This window comes from Teleopsis dalmanni, chromosome 1, assembly GCF_002237135.1.
Source record: "Teleopsis dalmanni isolate 2A chromosome 1, ASM223713v2, whole genome shotgun sequence".
Taxonomy (NCBI): domain Eukaryota; kingdom Metazoa; phylum Arthropoda; class Insecta; order Diptera; family Diopsidae; genus Teleopsis; species Teleopsis dalmanni.
In genome coordinates, this window is record NC_051846.1 from 70,349,396 (window position 1) to 70,368,220 (window position 18,825).

At 32.1% G+C, this 18,825-nt stretch overlaps 2 protein-coding genes across 2 annotated transcripts; both read left to right on the forward strand.

Annotated features, from left to right (window-relative positions):
- The first annotated feature begins 2,666 nt into the window (after positions 1 to 2,666).
- Positions 2,667 to 3,592, forward strand: LOC119684367. The gene is made up of 2 exons (XM_038098397.1): positions 2,667 to 3,389; positions 3,578 to 3,592. Exons 1-2 carry the CDS (start codon positions 2,667 to 2,669, stop codon positions 3,590 to 3,592), a joined length of 738 nt encoding a protein of 245 aa, XP_037954325.1.
- A 196-nt stretch (positions 3,593 to 3,788) lies between these two features.
- LOC119684375 (uncharacterized protein K02A2.6-like) lies at positions 3,789 to 6,908 on the forward strand. Its single transcript, XM_038098410.1, has one exon. The coding sequence runs from the start codon at positions 3,789 to 3,791 to the stop codon at positions 6,906 to 6,908; it is 3,120 nt and encodes a 1,039-aa protein (XP_037954338.1).
- Positions 6,909 to 18,825: the final 11,917 nt, after the last annotated feature.

Consider the following 18,825-nt stretch of genomic DNA (forward strand, 5'->3'; position numbering starts at 1 on the left):
ATAGGTTTAAAAAACCAATTAAATAAAATTCCGGAAGATATTCTAAGTGGAAATACAGAAATTATGTTGGATATTAGAATTGATGGATTACCTATCTTTAAAAGTTCATCTCAAAGTTTGTGGCCAATAAAAATATTGCATCTTATGATGAAGCCACTTTGGTAAGATACTTAATACTTAATATATCTTAATTACTCATATTTCTCTTCTTATATTTAGATTTTAAATATTCAAAAAACAATTTCAAATGGAGGGTTTGCAAAAAATTTGCACAACATTCTTGGAAAAGATATTATTACCAATTTCAACTATGATGGTATACAAGGAAAGGACGCTTTCAAGGTGTATACACGCATCAATAATATTTTTTTCAGTTAGTATTTTTGTTTAATTTTAAAATCAACATATACATTGTCTAATATTGCATTATATTACAGAAGCTGCATATACTGAAGTCCTAAGTGAAGAAAATTATAGGAACGATATAAAAAAGGGTTTCAAGGTTGCAAAAAACCGATATTATAGAGAGGCTTACACCAAAAAAAAACAACAAAAGGGATTAACTAGATATAGTTATAAATAGTTTTACAGTATTATTAGTTTAATAATGTTAATTTAAGTTTAAATAAATTTTAGGTATAGTTATAGATAGTTTTATAGTGTTATTAGTTTAAAAAATGTGTATATTATTTAATTTATAATAATGTTAATTTAAGTTTAAATAAATTTTAGGTATAGTTATATAGATATAATCATGCTATAATCATGTTAATAATTTTCCCAGTAGCAGAAATAAGGAGTAAAAAGGCCTTTTTAAAGGCCTTTTTCTGCAGTAAGTAGTACCTACACACTTGTATTTTTTACTATTTCTTTTTTGTTCTGGATGAGCCAATATCGGAGGCCTTACACACTCGCTGTGTAGAAAAGGCCTTTAAAAAGCACTGCAATACAAATTCTGAGGAAGGCCTTACACACTCGCTGCGTAGAAAAGGCCTTTATAAAGCACTGCAACACAAATTCTGAGGAAGGCCTTACACACTCGCTGCGTAGAAAAGGCCTTTATAAAGCACTGCAACACAAATTCTGAGGAAGGCCTTACACACTCGCTGCGTAGAAAAGGCCGCCAAAAGATTTTAAAAAATGCATGTATTTGTAATTAATTATATTTAATAAAATTCCAATATCTTTTATATTATAATAAAATTTATTTAAATTAACCCAGTAGCAGAATACTCAAGGCCTTGTCAAAAAAAGGCCTTTTAAAAGCACTCCATCAGAAGGTGTAATGAAATTCACAGGCCTTTCGTTAAAGTACTTCAAAAAGGCCTTTACTAAAAAGGCGTCACTAAAGGAGTTGATGCGCATTGCGTACACGCAAGCGGTGTTCAAATCATATTTGCATGTTTTGTTTTTAAGTATATCTGTTTTTTTTTCGTTTTGGCTAACCTTTGCTTTATTTCGTTGTAGTCTAGACTACTGTCTCTTCTTTGTTAAGTTAAGTTATTGCAAGTTATGAAATTCTAACAAAATTAGTCCGTTCGTGAATTCGAAAATATGCTGATCGCGAGTGAAATAATTTATAAATAGTGCTTATTAAAAGTAATAAGAATATATAAACTAATTAAATAAACTAATTAAAATAAATGAAAAGACAACTGAACCATACAAATATTAAATAATAGTGCAAAACACTGAAAAATTTTAAGTAACAATTGTAACAAAACAATTGTAAATATACTTTTATTTGAAAATGAGTAGTAGAAGTACGTGGAAAAGAAAAATTAGGGCTGAAAAATTGGCTTTAATAAAAAAATTGAAAGAAAGCACAGAATGTTTAGAACAAGAGAATACATCACTTGTAATTGCACAAAACAGTTTAACTCTTTCTGACGATAATATATTAGGTGACGCTATTTCTGAAAATTCAGTGCATTCCGAACCAAATTTAACTTCAAATATAAATATTAGAGATAAATTAAGGCTGTGGTACTTTCAACATAATCCAACAAGGCAATGCGCAACCAGTTTACTTCAGTTACTTAAATCTGAAAACTTAGATGTCCCAGTAAGTTTAAGTGGTTTGCTAAAAGAAAAAAAGAAGGTAACAGTTGTTAGAAGTGTTTCTCCCGGAAGTTACATTCATATAGGTTTAAAAAACCAATTAAATAAAATTCCGGAAGATATTCTAAGTGGAAATACAGAAATTATGTTGGATATTAGAATTGATGGATTACCTGTCTTTAAAAGTTCATCTCAAAGTTTGTGGCCAATAAAAATATTGCATCTTATAATGAAGCCACTTTTGGTAAGATACTTAATACTTAATATATCTTAATTACTCATATTTCTCTTCTTATATTTAGATTTTAAATATTCAAAAAACAATTTCAAATGGAGGGTTTGCAAAAAATTTGCACAACATTCTTGGAAAAGATATTATTACCAATTTCAACTATGATGGTTGTTGGCAACTCTGCCAAGATGACAGATGACACATAAAGAACAATTAATATTTTAATTCTGTCAGTTATTTTGAACTTGTGAAATAATAATAACTTGGAGTTTTTTGAATAAATAAATATCTAAATTATACAGATATAACAGTGGCGACGAGGATATTTTTTTTTTTTTGCATTACATGAAAAATATATGTACACAAAAAAAAAATGAATCCACAAGAATTCAAGTTATTTTTCCAAGAAATGCAAAACCAACGTGCGAAAGACACCGAAGCAATGCGTGAACTTTTCAAGGAGTGTTTGCAAATGAAAGCAGTTCCGAAAACAGAAAAACCGGAGCAAACAATGGAGATTTTAGCATCGAGTCTCACGGAATTTGTTTTTGATCCAGAAAATAACTTAACATTTGAAACGTGGTATACGAGGTATGAAGATTTGTTTTTAGTAGATGGTAACAAACTTGATGACGCAGCGAAGGTCAGGCTTCTATTAAGGAAACTCAGTACAACTGTGCATAACAAATATATGGACTTTATTTTGCCTAAGCATCCACGTGAATATAATTTCACTACAACAGTGGAGAAATTAAAACAACTGTTTGGACTCCAAAAGTCACAATTCAGCTTACGCTATAGCTGCTTACAGTTAACCAAACCACCAGATGCAGACTATACTACGTACGCAGCTGAGGTTAATAAACAATGTGAAAATTTTAAATTGAATAGCCTGTCACTGGACCAGTTCAAATGTTTAATGTTCGTATTGGGGCTGAAATCGGAAGCAGACTTCGAAATAAGAACCCGAATATTGACCAAACTGGACACAGAAGCTGATACCATCAACTTGGAAAAACTTACAAACGAGTGTCAGCGTATTATTAATTTAAAATCCGACACAGCGCTGGTAGAAAATAAATCACGCGAAAATCAGGTGAATCGAGTACAAGCAAATAAGCTTAAGAACAATCACAAACCGAAAACACCATGCTGGTTTTGTGGAGCAATGCATTATGTGCGTGACTGCCCATACAAAAATTATAAATGCGAAGACTGTCACAACATAGGCCATAAAAAAGGTTCTTGCAAAGTGAAAAATTTATCAAAATCAAAATGCAATAGCAACAACAAAAATAATAGCAATGGTAAAGCAAAAACATTTTCACAGCCACGATCCAACAGTATATACACAACGAACAGCATCACAGCTTCACAGCGTAAATATGTCCACGTTAAAATCAACAATGTGCGAATCAAATTGCAATTTGATACTGCATCGGACATAACTATCATTTCAAAATTTAATTTCGACAAATTAAATATTTTAAATACAATGGAAGTACAACCAGAATCTGCTAAAAGTGCAACTGGAAACTTACCATTGTACGCAAAATTTACATGTGATGTGCAGTTAAAAGACACAATTAGAACACTTACGTGCTTTGTTACAATAATCGATTTGAACGTATTCGGATTGGACTGGATAACTGCTTTTCAACTTAGCGATATGACGCTTAATGCTATTTGCAGCCAAATTTCAACTACAAAAGAGGCAAGTAATGTTTCAATAAAGTCGTCGAATTGCAAATTTCTTCCGGAAAAATTATTTCCAGAACTTTTCGATAATGCTATGGGTCTTTGTAATAAAACTAAGGCACATTTAATTATTAAACCAAACTGTCAACCTGTTTTTCGACCTAAGCGCCCGGTAGCATACGCAGTTCAACATTTGGTTGAAGAAGAAATTAAGCGACTTCAAGATCTCGACATTATCGCACCCATCAATTACTCTGACTGGGCCGCACCAATCGTAGTTATCAAAAAGCCAAATGGTAGCATTCGTATTTGCGCTGATTTCTCAACTGGTCTTAACGACGCGCTTGAATCTTACAAATATCCACTACCGCTTCCAGAGGATATTTTTGCAAAAATTAGCAATGCAACAGTATTTAGTCATATAGACCTTTCGGACGCTTTTCTCCAAATCGAAGTTGATAGCAAATCGCAAGAACTTCTCACAATAAACACGCATCTAGGTTTATTCAAATACAAGCGTATGGTTTTTGGCGTCAAAACTTTTCCGGCAATTTTTCAACAAATTATGGATAAAATGCTTGCGGGCTTAGATTGCGTAGCTGCTTACATTGACGATATCTTTGTCTCAGGTAGAAACCAACAAGAGCATGACAACAACTTACATGAAGTTCTACAACGTATTTATCAATACGGGTTTAAACTCAAGATCGCAAAATGCAATTTTTCAGTTCCTGAAATTGCTTACTTGGGATATATTGTCAGTAAAGACGGCATTCGCCCAGATCCAAAAAACATTGAAGCAATCAAGACAATGCCTGCGCCAACCAATCAATCCGAACTTAGATCACTTTTAGGTGCTATCAATTTTTATGGAAAATTCATAAATCACATGCGCAAATACCGAGGACCATTAGACGAACTACTTCAAAACAACAAGCAGTGGCAATGGACGGAACTTCATCAACGCTGTTTGGATGGTTTCAAGCAAATTTTGTCATCAGAGTTATTATTAGCGCATTACGATCCACTAAAAAACATAGTAGTCGCTGCAGATGCATCTAACTATGGGCTCGGAGCTTGCATTTTTCATGAAGCTGACGACGGTTCAATGAAAGTAATATGTCATGCGTCCAGATCACTAACGCCCACAGAAAAACAATATAGCCAAATAGAAAAAGAAGCTCTTGCGCTTATTTTCGCGGTTACGAAATTTCACAGAATGGTTTTTGGGAGAAGATTCAAACTTCAAACAGATCATAAGCCTCTTCTAGCTATATTTGGTGATAAAACGGGAATTAAGGTGCATCAAGCAAATAGACTTCAACGTTGGGCAATTAAACTGATTGCATACGACTTCGAATTAAAGTTTATTTCAACTAACAGTTTTGGGTATGCAGACGTTTTATCACGACTCATACATAACACAATCAATCCTTCAGAAGACTATGTCATCGCTGCAGTAGAGTTTGAAATTGAAAGTAAACAAATTTTACATAACTCACTTGATAAGCTGCCGCTTACCAGCAAAATGATTACTTACGAAACAGCTAAGGACAAGGTTTTAGCTAAAATTCTCGAATATGTTACTGAAGGATGGCCATCAAACTGCAACAACAGTGAGTTAAAAGCTTACTTTAACCGAAAAAACGACATATGTATAGTTGACGGATGTTTAATGTTCGGACAACGCATTATTATACCTCAAATTTTCCGAAAGCGCATTCTTAAAGAAATTCACCGAGGTCATCAAGGCATAGGTCGCACTAAAGCCATCGCACGGAACTACGTTTATTGGTCAAATATCGATCACGATATTGAAGCAATGGTGAAAAGTTGTTCAAATTGTGCCGCAGCAGCTAAAATGCCCACAAAAACAACTTTACATCCTTGGCCAAAACCTTCTGATTCTTGGGAACGGCTGCATATTGATTATGCAGGACCAATAGATTCATACTACTATTTGGTCGTAATCGATGCGTTCTCAAAATGGCCAGAAATTATACAAACAAAATCTATAACAGCAACTCAAACAATTTCCAGCTTGAAAGAAATTTTCGCTAGATTTGGGTTACCGAAGACAATAGTTTCAGACAATGGTACTCAATTTGTGAGTCACCAATTTCAACAGTTTTTAGCGGAAAACGGTATTAGTCATATACGAAGCAGTCCGTACTATCCCATGTCAAATGGACAAGCCGAAAGGTTTGTGGATACTTTAAAGCGAGCACTAAAAAAGTTAAATGGGAAGGGGGTAACTGCTGAAAATCTTCAAACATTTCTACAAGTTTACCGATCAACTCCGAATAAGCAAAATGAGGACAGTAAATCGCCAGCTGAAGTTTTACTAAAAAGAAAAATCCGTATTAAACTTGACTTGATTAAACCAACGCTGGTGTCAGACCCAAATGTCAAGTTTAAAAACAAGTGCGATACACAACTCAAAATGAAAGCGCAATTTGACAAAAGGCATGGTGCAAAGCCAAAGTTTTACGAAAAACAAGAGCTCGTTTATGTCAACATATTCAAAAACAAACACTTTGAATGGACAAAAGGTAAAATAATCGAACGCATAGGTAACGTCATTTATAATGTTCGCTTACAAAATGGCAAACTTATTCGTGCACATGCCAATCAAATTCGTGACCGAAAAGATCAAGGAAATGAGTTATCTTTAGAAATATGTACTTCCGAAGATATCGCCAACGAAAAGTGTTTAGTTGATGCATTTGGCCTCTACGAAACAACACCTAAAGATGTGGTCGAAATAACTAACAACAACATGGTTTCGACTCCAGATCAATCTTTCAACGAAGTAACCGAGATTGCAATCCCTCAAACTGAGAAGCACAATGAGGCAGTTGTTCCGTATACACGACCAAGGCGTACTAGACATCCTATTGACCGTTATAGACCCTAGAATCACCGCATTGGAGATTTAATCTCAAAAGGGGAGGTGTTGGCAACTCTGCCAAGATGACAGATGACACATAAAGAACAATTAATATTTTAATTCTGTCAGTTATTTTGAACTTGTGAAATCTATATATAATTACGCTAACATAAAAGTTTGTTACCCCCTTTTAACTGTGTTGCCGTTGACATATATGGATAAAATTTATACCGTTGGAAAGGTGAAGACGTGCAGAAGAACACAATGTTATTTTTTCGCATGTACGTTAACGGAAACACAGGTAAAAATGCGTTGGCGTAAATTTAGCGACTACAACAACAAAATACATGTGTTTTTCAAAGTTTTTTTTTGTGACCAATTGTGTATTGTTTACGGTGGATTTGTTTGTGCGATTTTTTTCCACTTTTAGAAAAAAGTGGACTTTGTGTGTTTGGACTTTGTGTGTTTGGACTTCGTGGATTCTGTTACAATCAGATTTTTAATGCTCATTAAATTTCAAATATTGTTTGTGAATAAAAAAAACGCATTGAAGTGGAAATATCCTTTGATATCAATCGTTTTATTTGCATTGTGTGATAGTTAAATTTTAATTGTGATAAATTTTAATTTTGATAAATTTTAATTGTGATATATTTTAATTGTGAAATGTGGATAGTTAAGGTTAATGAGTTTGAAATTTTTAGATTAATTTCAAGTGTATTGTGTGATAGTTAAATTTTAATTGTGATGAATTTTAATTGTGAATTGTGTGATAGTTAAGGTTAATTAATTGGTTGAATTGACATTAACAACACTTCAATTCGAGAGATATTCATTTTGTACAATGAAAGAACATTATGATAGAGTATGCAATGCACAAAAAGAGATTTGTATGGCAATTACCGGGAATCGTGATACAGATATACGAAGATATAATATTTACGACTGTAGATGGTGAACCACCATTTGAGAGAAATATGATATCTTTTTTAAAAACAAATGGTGTAGTTAAGAATGTATCAGTATTAGATTCTGCTTTGGAACCATTGGCATATCCTTTACTATTCCCAAATGGAGATTTTGGTTGGCACGTTAATATATCGCATAACGTGCAACATAATTCTAATGGTAGGCAGATTCGAAATAAAGTTACAATATATGGATAAATATATGGATAAAATTTATACCGTTAAACAGGTAAAGACGTGCAGAAGAACACAATGTTATTTTTTCGCATGTATGTTTACGGAAACGCAGGTAAAAATGCGTTGACGTAAATTTAGCGACCACAACAACAAAATACATGTGTTTTTCAAGGTTTTTTTTGTGGCGAATTGTGTATTGTTTACGGTGGATTTGTGTGTGCGATTTTTTTCCACTTTTAATTGTGTTTGGACTTTGTGTGTTGCTACACTGAATTCGGTTACTATATATTACATTTTTAATACTCATTAAATTTCAAGTATTGTTTGTGAAAAAAAAAGACATTGAAGTGGATATAATCCTTGAAATCATTCGCTTTATTTTGGTGTGTTTGAAATTTTTAGATTAATTACAAGTGCATTGTGGGATAGTTAAATTTTAATTGTGATAAATTTTAATTGTGATAAATTTTAATTGTGAATTGTGCGATAATTAAGATTAATTAATTGGTTGAATCAACATTAACAATTCGAGAGATAATTTCATCGTGTGATGTGACGATATCCCATTGCTTTTTTTATTATTGGTGAGTTTATTTTTTCTATATTTTCAATTTGTGAATGGAATTGTAAACGTAATTTGTATGTTCGGTATTTATTGCTAATCAGTCATTCATTTAATTACTAAAATTTTTTTTTGGAAGTATATTGCACACATAGGTATATCTATTTTATCATGCCTTACCATAAATCGCTTACAGGGAGAGTACAGAGACAAAGACGTAGAGAAAATATGCAGTTGCGTAGAACACAAAATGTAATTAATACAAATTTAAATTTAATTGAAGTTAATGATAATGTTGATAATAATTCAGTTCCTTTGCGAAGTTCGTTCAAATGTGCATTGGTTGAAGTACCGTCTAATTTTGATCCCTTTCATATTGGTTCTATGAACTTGGTTTGTAGGCATTGTTTAGCTAAGCATTTTGCTTCAGAGTCTACAATGCGTGAAAGAAATTCCTTCACTATGTGTTGTCATAAGGGTAAAGTTCATCTTCCACTATTAACACAAAATGATTTTTTTAATTCTTTGTATGACGGTCTCACATCAAATGATAAAAATATAAAGAAAAAGTCCAAAAATTATTTTGACAATATTCGAAGCTACAATTCGGCCTATGCTATGGTCAGTTCGGAAGCTTATATTTCGGACACAGTTTTAAGAGGAATTTATCATTTCAAAATTCACGACATATTTTATCACAGAGCAGGACCCATGATCACAGCGCATGGTCGTACGCCAAATTATGCCCAGTTGTATTTTTACGATGTCGATACCGCTGTTCAATATAGAATGCGAGAGCAATCAAATAAAACTTGCGATGCTGTTTTAATGAAACAAATTTCTGTTGAATTGGATAGAATTAATCCATTTATTCGTTCATTTCGTTCAATGAAAGAACATTGTGATGGAGTATGCAATGCACAAAAAGAGATTTGTATGGCAATTACCGTGAATCGTGATACAGATATACGAAGATATAATGATGCAACTCGAACTGATGTTGCTGTTATATTTACGACTGTAGATGGTGAACCACCATTTGAGAGAAATATGATATCTTTTTCAAAAACAAATGGTGTGGTTAAGAATGTATCAGTATTAGATTCTGCTTTGGATCCATTGGCATATCCTTTACTATTCCCAAATGGAGATTTTGGTTGGCACGTTAATATATCGCATAACGTGCAACATAATTCTAATGGTAGGCAGATTCGAAATAAAGTTACAATGTTACAATTTGCATGCTTCAGATTTGCAATAAGGGATCAATTTAGCTTTTTGCATAAATCGCAAAAACTATTTTTGCAATACATTGTTGATATGTATGTGAGAATAGAAGTATGTCGACTACATTTTATAAGACAGAATCAAGTAAATTTGAGGGCAGATGTGTATAACAATATTAGTGATTATTTGCAAACGAATCAAGTAGGAGATGGTAGCTTAGGTCGTAAAGTGATTTTGTCTTCATCCTTCACTGGGTCTCCGAGAAACATGTATCAAAATTACTTAGATGCAATGTCAATTGTTCAGTACTTCGGCAAGCCATCGCTTTTTGTTACAATGACTTGCAATCCGAATTGGGCGGAAATTGTATATAATATTGATCCTAATGAATCATCTCATTTCAGGCCTGAAATAGTTGTGCGTGTATTTAAATCGAAGTTAAAAGAACTCATTTCTGACATTTGGAATAAATATATTTTTGGCAAAGTTGAGGCTCTTATATATACAATCGAATTTCAAAAAAGAGGTTTGCCTCATCCTTACATTTTGATAACTTTATGTGAAAATGACAAAATTGTCGGGCCGGCTGATATTGATAAAATAGTTTGTGCAGAGATACCGGATAAAAATTTGCAGCCAAAATTACATGAATTTGTTGTCAAACACATGATGCACGGTCCATGCGGTGTTTTGAATCCAAGCTCTGTATGTATGCAAGATGGAAAATGTTCAAAACAATTTCCAAAGGATTTTGTACAATTAACGAAAGAATCAGTTAATGGTTATCCGTTGTATAGACGGCGCGATAATAATGTTTCCGTTGATGTTAGAGGAAAGTCTTTAGATAATCGTTATGTCGTTCCATACAACCCATATTTGCTTGCAAAATATAATTGTCACATTAATGTCGAGGTGTGCACTTCAGTCAAAAGTATTAAATACATATATAAATATGTATATAAGGGTTTTGATAGTGCAACTGTTTTAATTCAAAGTGAAAGCACAAACGAAAATGACCAACAAGTACAAGTTGAAGTAGATGAAGTTAGAAATTTTTTGAATGGTCGATATGAGGGATCAACTGAGGCTATGTGGCGAATATATGAATTTCCTATGCATTTTCAGTCTCATATTATAATTCGTCTTGACATTCATTTGCCACAAAGACAAAATATTATATTTCGCGAAGGCCAAGAAAGACAAGCAGTAGAAAATCCTAAGCTTACGAAGCTATTAGCTTTCTTTCAATTGAATCAAAGTGATTCATCTGCTAATCAATATACGTATATAGAAATTTCATTGCATTATGTTTGGATTGATAGTAGAAAATCTTGGCAAAAAAGACAACGAGGAGGAGATAAAATTATTACTCGGATGTATATGGTGTCTCCCAAAGAAATCGAGCTATTCCATTTAAGATTACTTTTGTTGCATGTAAAAGGGCCAAAATCATATGAAGATGTGCGTACGTTCAATGGAATTGTTTATAGCACATTTATCGAAGCATGTCATGCTAGGGGAATTGCGTCCAATGATAATGAGTGGAGAGTTTGTCTGAATGAAGCTAAGACATTTAATTCAGCAAAACAAATGCGTAATTTGTTTGCGATTATTTGTGCCTTAAATATTCCAGCAAATGCAGTAGCACTTTGGGTGGAATTTAGAGATAATTTAAGCGAAGATTTCGTTAGAGATGGTTGTAGTGTAGATGTTTCTTTTAATAGAGTATTATTGGAAATCGAGGAAATTTTGTTAACACATAATGTTACATGTACGTCACTTGGTTTGCCTACACCTACAATAATACCAGAATTTACTGATCTCGATATTTTTGATCCTTTTGTAGAAGAATGTTTATTTAATGAGCTTTATGATTGCGCAAATAATGAACAGCGTGATACTATTGATAAAGTTATTCGTGAAGTTCAGTATCACGATATAGGATCAAATGTGTTTTGTTTGACAGCCCATGCAGGTTGTGGGAAAACATTCACACAAACGGCTATAATTCGTAAATTAAATTCCCTTAATTTTCGCTGTATTTCGTGTGCATTTAGTGGAATTGCTTCCACTTTATTGATTGGTGGAAAGATACTCCATAATGTTTTTAAACTGCCTATAAATCTGATGGAAAATACAGTTCCGAATATAAAAAAAAATAGTAGTTATGCCAGATTTATTAATTCGGCGGCATTATTTATAATTGATGAAATTTCGATGTGTCCGTTACAAGTGATAAAATGTATTGATACGTTGTTGAAAGACTTATGCGACGATTCACAAAAAAAACAAATGATTTTTGCTGGAAAAACTGTATTATTATGTGGAGATTTTAGACAAATATTGCCCGTTGTTCCTCATGCATCACGAGCAGTAATGATTGAAAATTGTATTACGAGTTGGGCAGAATTTCCGTTTTTCAATCATATAACGTTAACTTAAAATATGAGAGCACTCCCCGAAGAGTTGGAATTCGTTCAATTTCTAAAGAGAATTGGCAATGGTGAAGATTTAGTAGAAATTCCAGCAAATTTGATAGGTGTTGAATCTAACATAGTACATGATATTTTTGGAGATATTAATGAAACCATTTTATCAGATAGAATGTTGAAGTCAGTTGTGTTAGTTCCAACTAATGAAGATTGTGGACTTATCAATAACGATGTATTGAATCGCATCGCTGGTGAAAAAAGGGTTTATTACAGTTTTGACAGAATTATTTCCGAGGATAACAGTGAGGTGTGCAACTATCCAGTAGAATTTTTGAATACTTTGATTGTAAGTGGTTTGCCACCACATAAGTTGGAGCTCAAGATTAATGCGATAGTTTTGTTAATTCGAAATTTAAATACGAAGCAAGCATTAGTGAATGGGACGAGAATGCGAGTCAAAGCAATGCATAATAACACAATAGATTGTGAAGTACTTACTGGAGTTGCTCGCGGAAAACGTGTTTTGATTCCACGCATACACTTGACGTATTCAGGGACTGCACTGCCATTTAATTTTCAAAGAACACAGTTTCCAGTCATCAGCGCATTTGCTATGACAATTAACAAATCCCAAGGACAGACATTTGATAGAGTTGGAATATTGTTGAGGAGACCTGTTTTTTCGCATGGTCAACTTTACGTTGCAGCGAGTAGAGTTAGATCATTTGACGGGCTTAAATTTTATGTCAGTAATGAAGGTGGACAAGGTCATTTGGCTAATGATGAAAGGGTGTTTACAAAAAATATTGTTTACACTGAAGTTTTGAGAACTTCGTGATATAAAATATAGAATTATTATTATACATTATTATCATTTTAGATTTCATTCAGTTTGAATGTTTTTCAATATTTAATTTTTTTCATTCGTTCATTTGCCAATTTCATTTCTTTGTTTCTTGCCTTCACTGCATACCGCGATTTGATTTCGTGATGGCAGAGTATAGGAATTTGTTTGATAATTAACACGGGAGCGAGATGTTGTGCAAAGTCGCATTGTCGAAATTATGGCTTCAATAAAGAATAAACGCGATCAATTGAAAATCGAAGGAATTTTTTTTGTTTTTTTTTTTTTAATTATTTTATTATTTAAGGTATTAAAGAAAATTGAAGGATGAACGCAATAAATTGCGTCAGAATTTCGAATTTCTTCAGAAGAAGGTGCTGTTCTACAAAATTGCTGATTCCTATACTGATAACTTTCCGATATCACCTGAAGAACAAATGTACGGAGCAGATGTTAAGATAATTTATTTGTTGAAAAGATTTCAAAATGGAGCATCAGTTCGAAATTTATCGGTATTTCATTCAAACAATTCATCAATATTTTATACTAATTATTTTCTTCTTTTGCAGGTGCATATGTGGTCACATATGACGACAAATTTAAATTAAACGATTTGATTGGATTGATGATACAAGGAAGAATTAAGCCGAAACCAGAAACACAACAAATAATTTTGCACGAGATGAAATTATAAATTTTAATTTATTTTTTAAATTGTTTTCTACAACTTTAGATTTTGTTCATATTTTAATCAAATTCATCAATAAAATTTAAATACTATTAAAATAAATAAATTGTATTTTCTATTGGTCGAATTTCGACCACTGGCGACCCTAGTTTTTTTAATTAGGATAAAAATGTCCTTCATGCTTCAATTAATGAACTAATAATAGTTTGTGATTGTGCAGATGTTACAATAAAAAAGAAGCAATGTTTTATCTGCACATAATTGCAAAAGTTTATTTTAACTTATTCTAGGAATTCATTTCAGAATTTGGTTTCCTTTCATTTTTCTATTGTTTTAAAAACAATAGTTAACACTTTAATAAGTGGAAAAAACCCATGTGAATAAAATAAATAAATAAAAATTTAAATATTTTAAATTTGTTATACATTTATTAAAACAATAATTTTAATAAAATATATTAAATAAAAATTTAGTTATATTAAATATATTAAAATAAATTTTTTAAAATATATTCGGAAAACTAATCAACTCTTGTGGATAAAATAAAAAAATAAAACTTTGAAAATATTAAATTTATTGCAATAATTTTATTATAATAATAATTTTATTAAAATATATTCAAAAATCTGATCATTTTCAGTTACTTTTATATTAAATTAAACCATTTTTAATATTTTTTTAACTTGTCTCCCCAACAATTTGTTTGGGAAAGAATTTGTGCAAAATTGGGAAAAAACTCCCATTCCCATGCGATTCAGAATAGCAAAATTGGGAACAGGGAACAAAACTCCCATTCTCAAATTATTCAGAATAGCAAATTTGGGAACAGGGAACAAACGCCCATTCCCATGCTATTCAGACATTATTATAAAGACCATAACATTATTGGTCTCGTTCAGTGCTTCTCCATAAAAAATCCCAACAGGTCTTTGGGTAGAAGCAGTGAAGTCCGCGAAGGGTCATGTAGTTCGGACAATGATAAACGCGTGTCTCACATTTAAAGAGCTTGATACCGCTCTCATCGAAGTTGCAACAATTCTGAATGGAGTTGGAGTGACGGCTTTGTTTACCAAGAAAGCCCACTTGAGCACAAATAATGGCCCGTTGTGGTACCACAAGGAAAAAGCGATGTTCGTATATAGACAAGGGGATCAGTATACGACCAAAGCCCAACAGAGAGGCAACCAATCCCCCATTAGGTAAAGGAGAACCAACTGGACAGTTCTATGAATCTAGCTAGGTCCCTCACATTGTAGGATGACATCTCAGTCAGATCGGTCAGAAAAGGGGCCCCCAAGATTTTTGATCTTCTTCTGGCTAAAGATGGACACTGACACATGAGATGGAACACAGTCTCCTCCTCGTCCTCAGAGCCACAACCAAGATAAAGGTCATTATAAGGAAGACCCAGTCTCATAGCATGCCTCCCTATTAAGCAATGACCCGTCAGCACTGATACCGTAGTACTGAGCAGATCTCTCTTTAGTTGGAGCAGCTGACCCGTACGCTTTTTATACAAGTTAGACCAAATCGACCTAGAAATGTGACAACTGGGCTCACTTGCACATTGTGGCTGAGCAATTCTTAGATATTTTTGTTTAATTGCCAGTTTAGCTGTTGCAAGTGGAACGCCAATTTCTAATAAATGAAGGTTTTACAATTTTGTTACTTTCTCTAATTTTTTTGTAGCTAGGTACATCAGTGCATGGAGTGACGTCACTGCTACGATGCTGGTAAGTGTTCTACCACTAAAGTAATGAAAATATAAATATAAAAAGAAAAAAAAAAAAGAAACAAATTCATGCATAGGAAGTTTTTTGTTTTTATCTTTATTATATTTATCTATTTTGATTTTATTATATATATATATATGGTTGTGTATTAAAATTCCTTTGTAAATATCTTATGAATTTTTTTTTGTTTACATTAATATACTAATAACAAGTGAGAAAAGTTTATTAAAAATGAAAATTTGTTTTACATATCAGTAAAGTTTAATATTTTTGAAAAAATATGTAAAAATTATAAAAATTTTAAATTCTTTTTTTTGTTGCTCTTAAACATAAGTGACAGATATAGAAATAGCCTAATCATGGTTGGATAAATTATAGGCTCTATGGGTAGTACAGGGACATACCACGAGGTATGTGTAAGGTGAAATGTTAATAAACTGATAATACATATTAAACATTGGTAGGGTTACTGGGAGGGGTAAAAATGTTCTCTATTGGTTTACATAGATTTGGAGACATATATATATACAATTATTTAATGGCACGATTTTTATTTATTTTTGTTTGATATCTGCGGTGGTGACTGGATGCCAAGAACCACACCCCGAAACCGGCGAGCATACCTGGCCTGCCACCGTGCCATGCTAGGCATCTAAGGACCACACTAATAACAACAGGCAGACATAACATAATATAAATAGATATTATTAAAAAATATGTGAAAGGAAGAACATTTGCATAAACCTGATTATAATAATAATACCCTGCGATCAAAAAAGAACTTAATCGTTCTTTTTTTTGAATTCCTGCGCTTATCCTATCAGCAAATTTTTTTCTTCTCATGCTGGCAACACTATTATACACATTCTGTCAAAATTTAATGCATATCGTACGATTAGTTTTTGTTTGGCGTCTATACAAAGAAGTCGAAAAATTTTCGTGTGGCGATTTTTAGCCGAATTTCATTCAAAAAAAGCATCGTTTTGATGTGGCCACAGAGATGATTTCCAACGCAGATAGTGTCCACACATTCATCCAATGCATCATAACTGGTGATAAGACATGGGTCTATGAATTTGACATGCCCACCAAACAACAATCGACCGAATGGTGCTTCGAAGGTGAGCCGAAACCGAAAAGAGAACACCAAAGTCGGTCCAAAATCAAGGTTATGCTGACTGTTTTCTTCGATATTCGTGGTGTGGTGCACTATGAATTCCTTTCGGACGGTAAATGGTCAATAAGGAGTATTATTTTGCCGTTATGCGTCGTTTGCGTGAGGCCATTCGCAAAAAGAGGGCAGATTTATGGAAGGAAAACTCATGAATTTTGCACCACGATAACGCACCGGATCACACAACGTTGGTTGTGTCGCAGTTTTTGGCCTAAAAACTTCACCAATATCATCAACCAAGCACCGTACTCTCCAGATATGGTCCCGTGTGACATTTTCCTCTTCCCCCGACTCAAATTGCCATTGCGAGAAACGCGTTTTGAGACCATAGAAGCCATAAAAGAGAATTCGCTGCGCGAACTAAAGGCCATACCTTCGGCGGCCTATCAAACTTGTATGGAAAATTGAATCAAGCATTGGCAAAGATATATTTCCGCAGGAGAAGAGTACTTTGAAGGCGATAATAAGGGAAATTATAAAAATTAAAATTTTGCGTGTTTTTTTAACTTCTCGTTCTTTTTTGATTAAATAGTATATACTCGTATTATGAATTATATAAAGTGAAAAAATAATAACATAAGTTCATATTGAAAATATTTCAGTAGTGTATAAGAACAATATAATGACATTTTAAACAACAGCAAATCATATATAGAACTGTGAAATGTTAGAGTAGCAACTAAAAATTGTTCTTTCCAATAACAAACAAAAATAATAATTATATTGCTAAGGAACAAAAAAAAGAAATAAACTTTTGTCGTATTTAAAACGAATTACCAGTGTTTTTTTTATATTATTTCACATCTGAAACACAACATATTCTTGGCGCAGCCTTCAGTTCAAATAAAAAACCTTTAACATTAAATATAACCAGGCCTATTCTGAATACTCCAAGGGAACATAACTCCCTATTTTCACGCTGTTCCCAAACACACAACTCCCTTATTCTGAATTGCTTGGGAGACAGCAGTTTTGGGAACAACAACAGTTTCAAATTTGTTTTGTTAAATTTTGGCAACCATGCTACTTTTTAATGACGAAAAGTGCGAAAATGAGCAAAACAAAGAAAAGAATTGCGTATCATATGTTGATTTAAATGTAAAAATCGCATTATTTGTTTGCTGCACAAATTATCGGAAATAAATATAAGTTATTTTATAAGTAAATAATAAATAATAAAAAATTAAATAATAAAAAACTTTTATTTTAATGAGTAAAATAAATATATAAAAAGAATTGTGCATGAGCAAAATAAACAAGAATTGTGCAGTTGTTAATGATTATTTAAATAAAAAATTTTAAAAAAGTTTTCAAAAATGCATTCAATTGCATTTCGAATTTTAGCGGTGAATTTGGTTCAAGAACAGGAGCAAGAAATTTTGCAACAGAGGATCAACCGCAGAAACTTACATGTTAAATTTAACTCTTTTCTAAATTTTTAACTCTTTTTTAACTAATTAAAAAACAACCTTACGTTATGATATCAATTCTTCAATGTCTTTATTTTCAAACATTCACTGCTTTTATACAAAATTTGCGTAAATTATGATTTAATTTTTTTAATTAGGATAAAAATGTCCTTCATGCTTCAATTAATGAACTAATAATAGTTTGTGATTGTGCAGATGTTACAATAAAAAAGAAGCAATGTTTTATCTGCACATAATTGCAAAAGTTTATTTTAACTTATTCTAGGAATTCATTTCAGAATTTGGTTTCCTTTCATTTTTCTATTGTTTTAAAAACAATAGTTAACACTTTAATAAGTGGAAAAAACCCATGTGAATAAAATAAATAAATAAAAATTTAAATATTTTAAATTTGTTATACATTTATTAAAACAATAATTTTAATAAAATATATTAAATAAAAATTTAGTTATATTAAATTTATTAAAATAAATTTTTTAAAATATATTCGGAAAACTAATCAACTCTTGTGGATAAAATAAAAAAATAAAACTTTGAAAATATTAAATTTATTGCAATAATTTTATTATAATAATAATTTTATTAAAATATATTCAAAAATCTGATCATTTTCAGTTACTTTTATATTAAATTAAACCATTTTTAATATTTTTTTAACTTGTCTCCCCAACAATTTGTTTGGGAAAGAATTTGTGCAAAATTGGGAAAA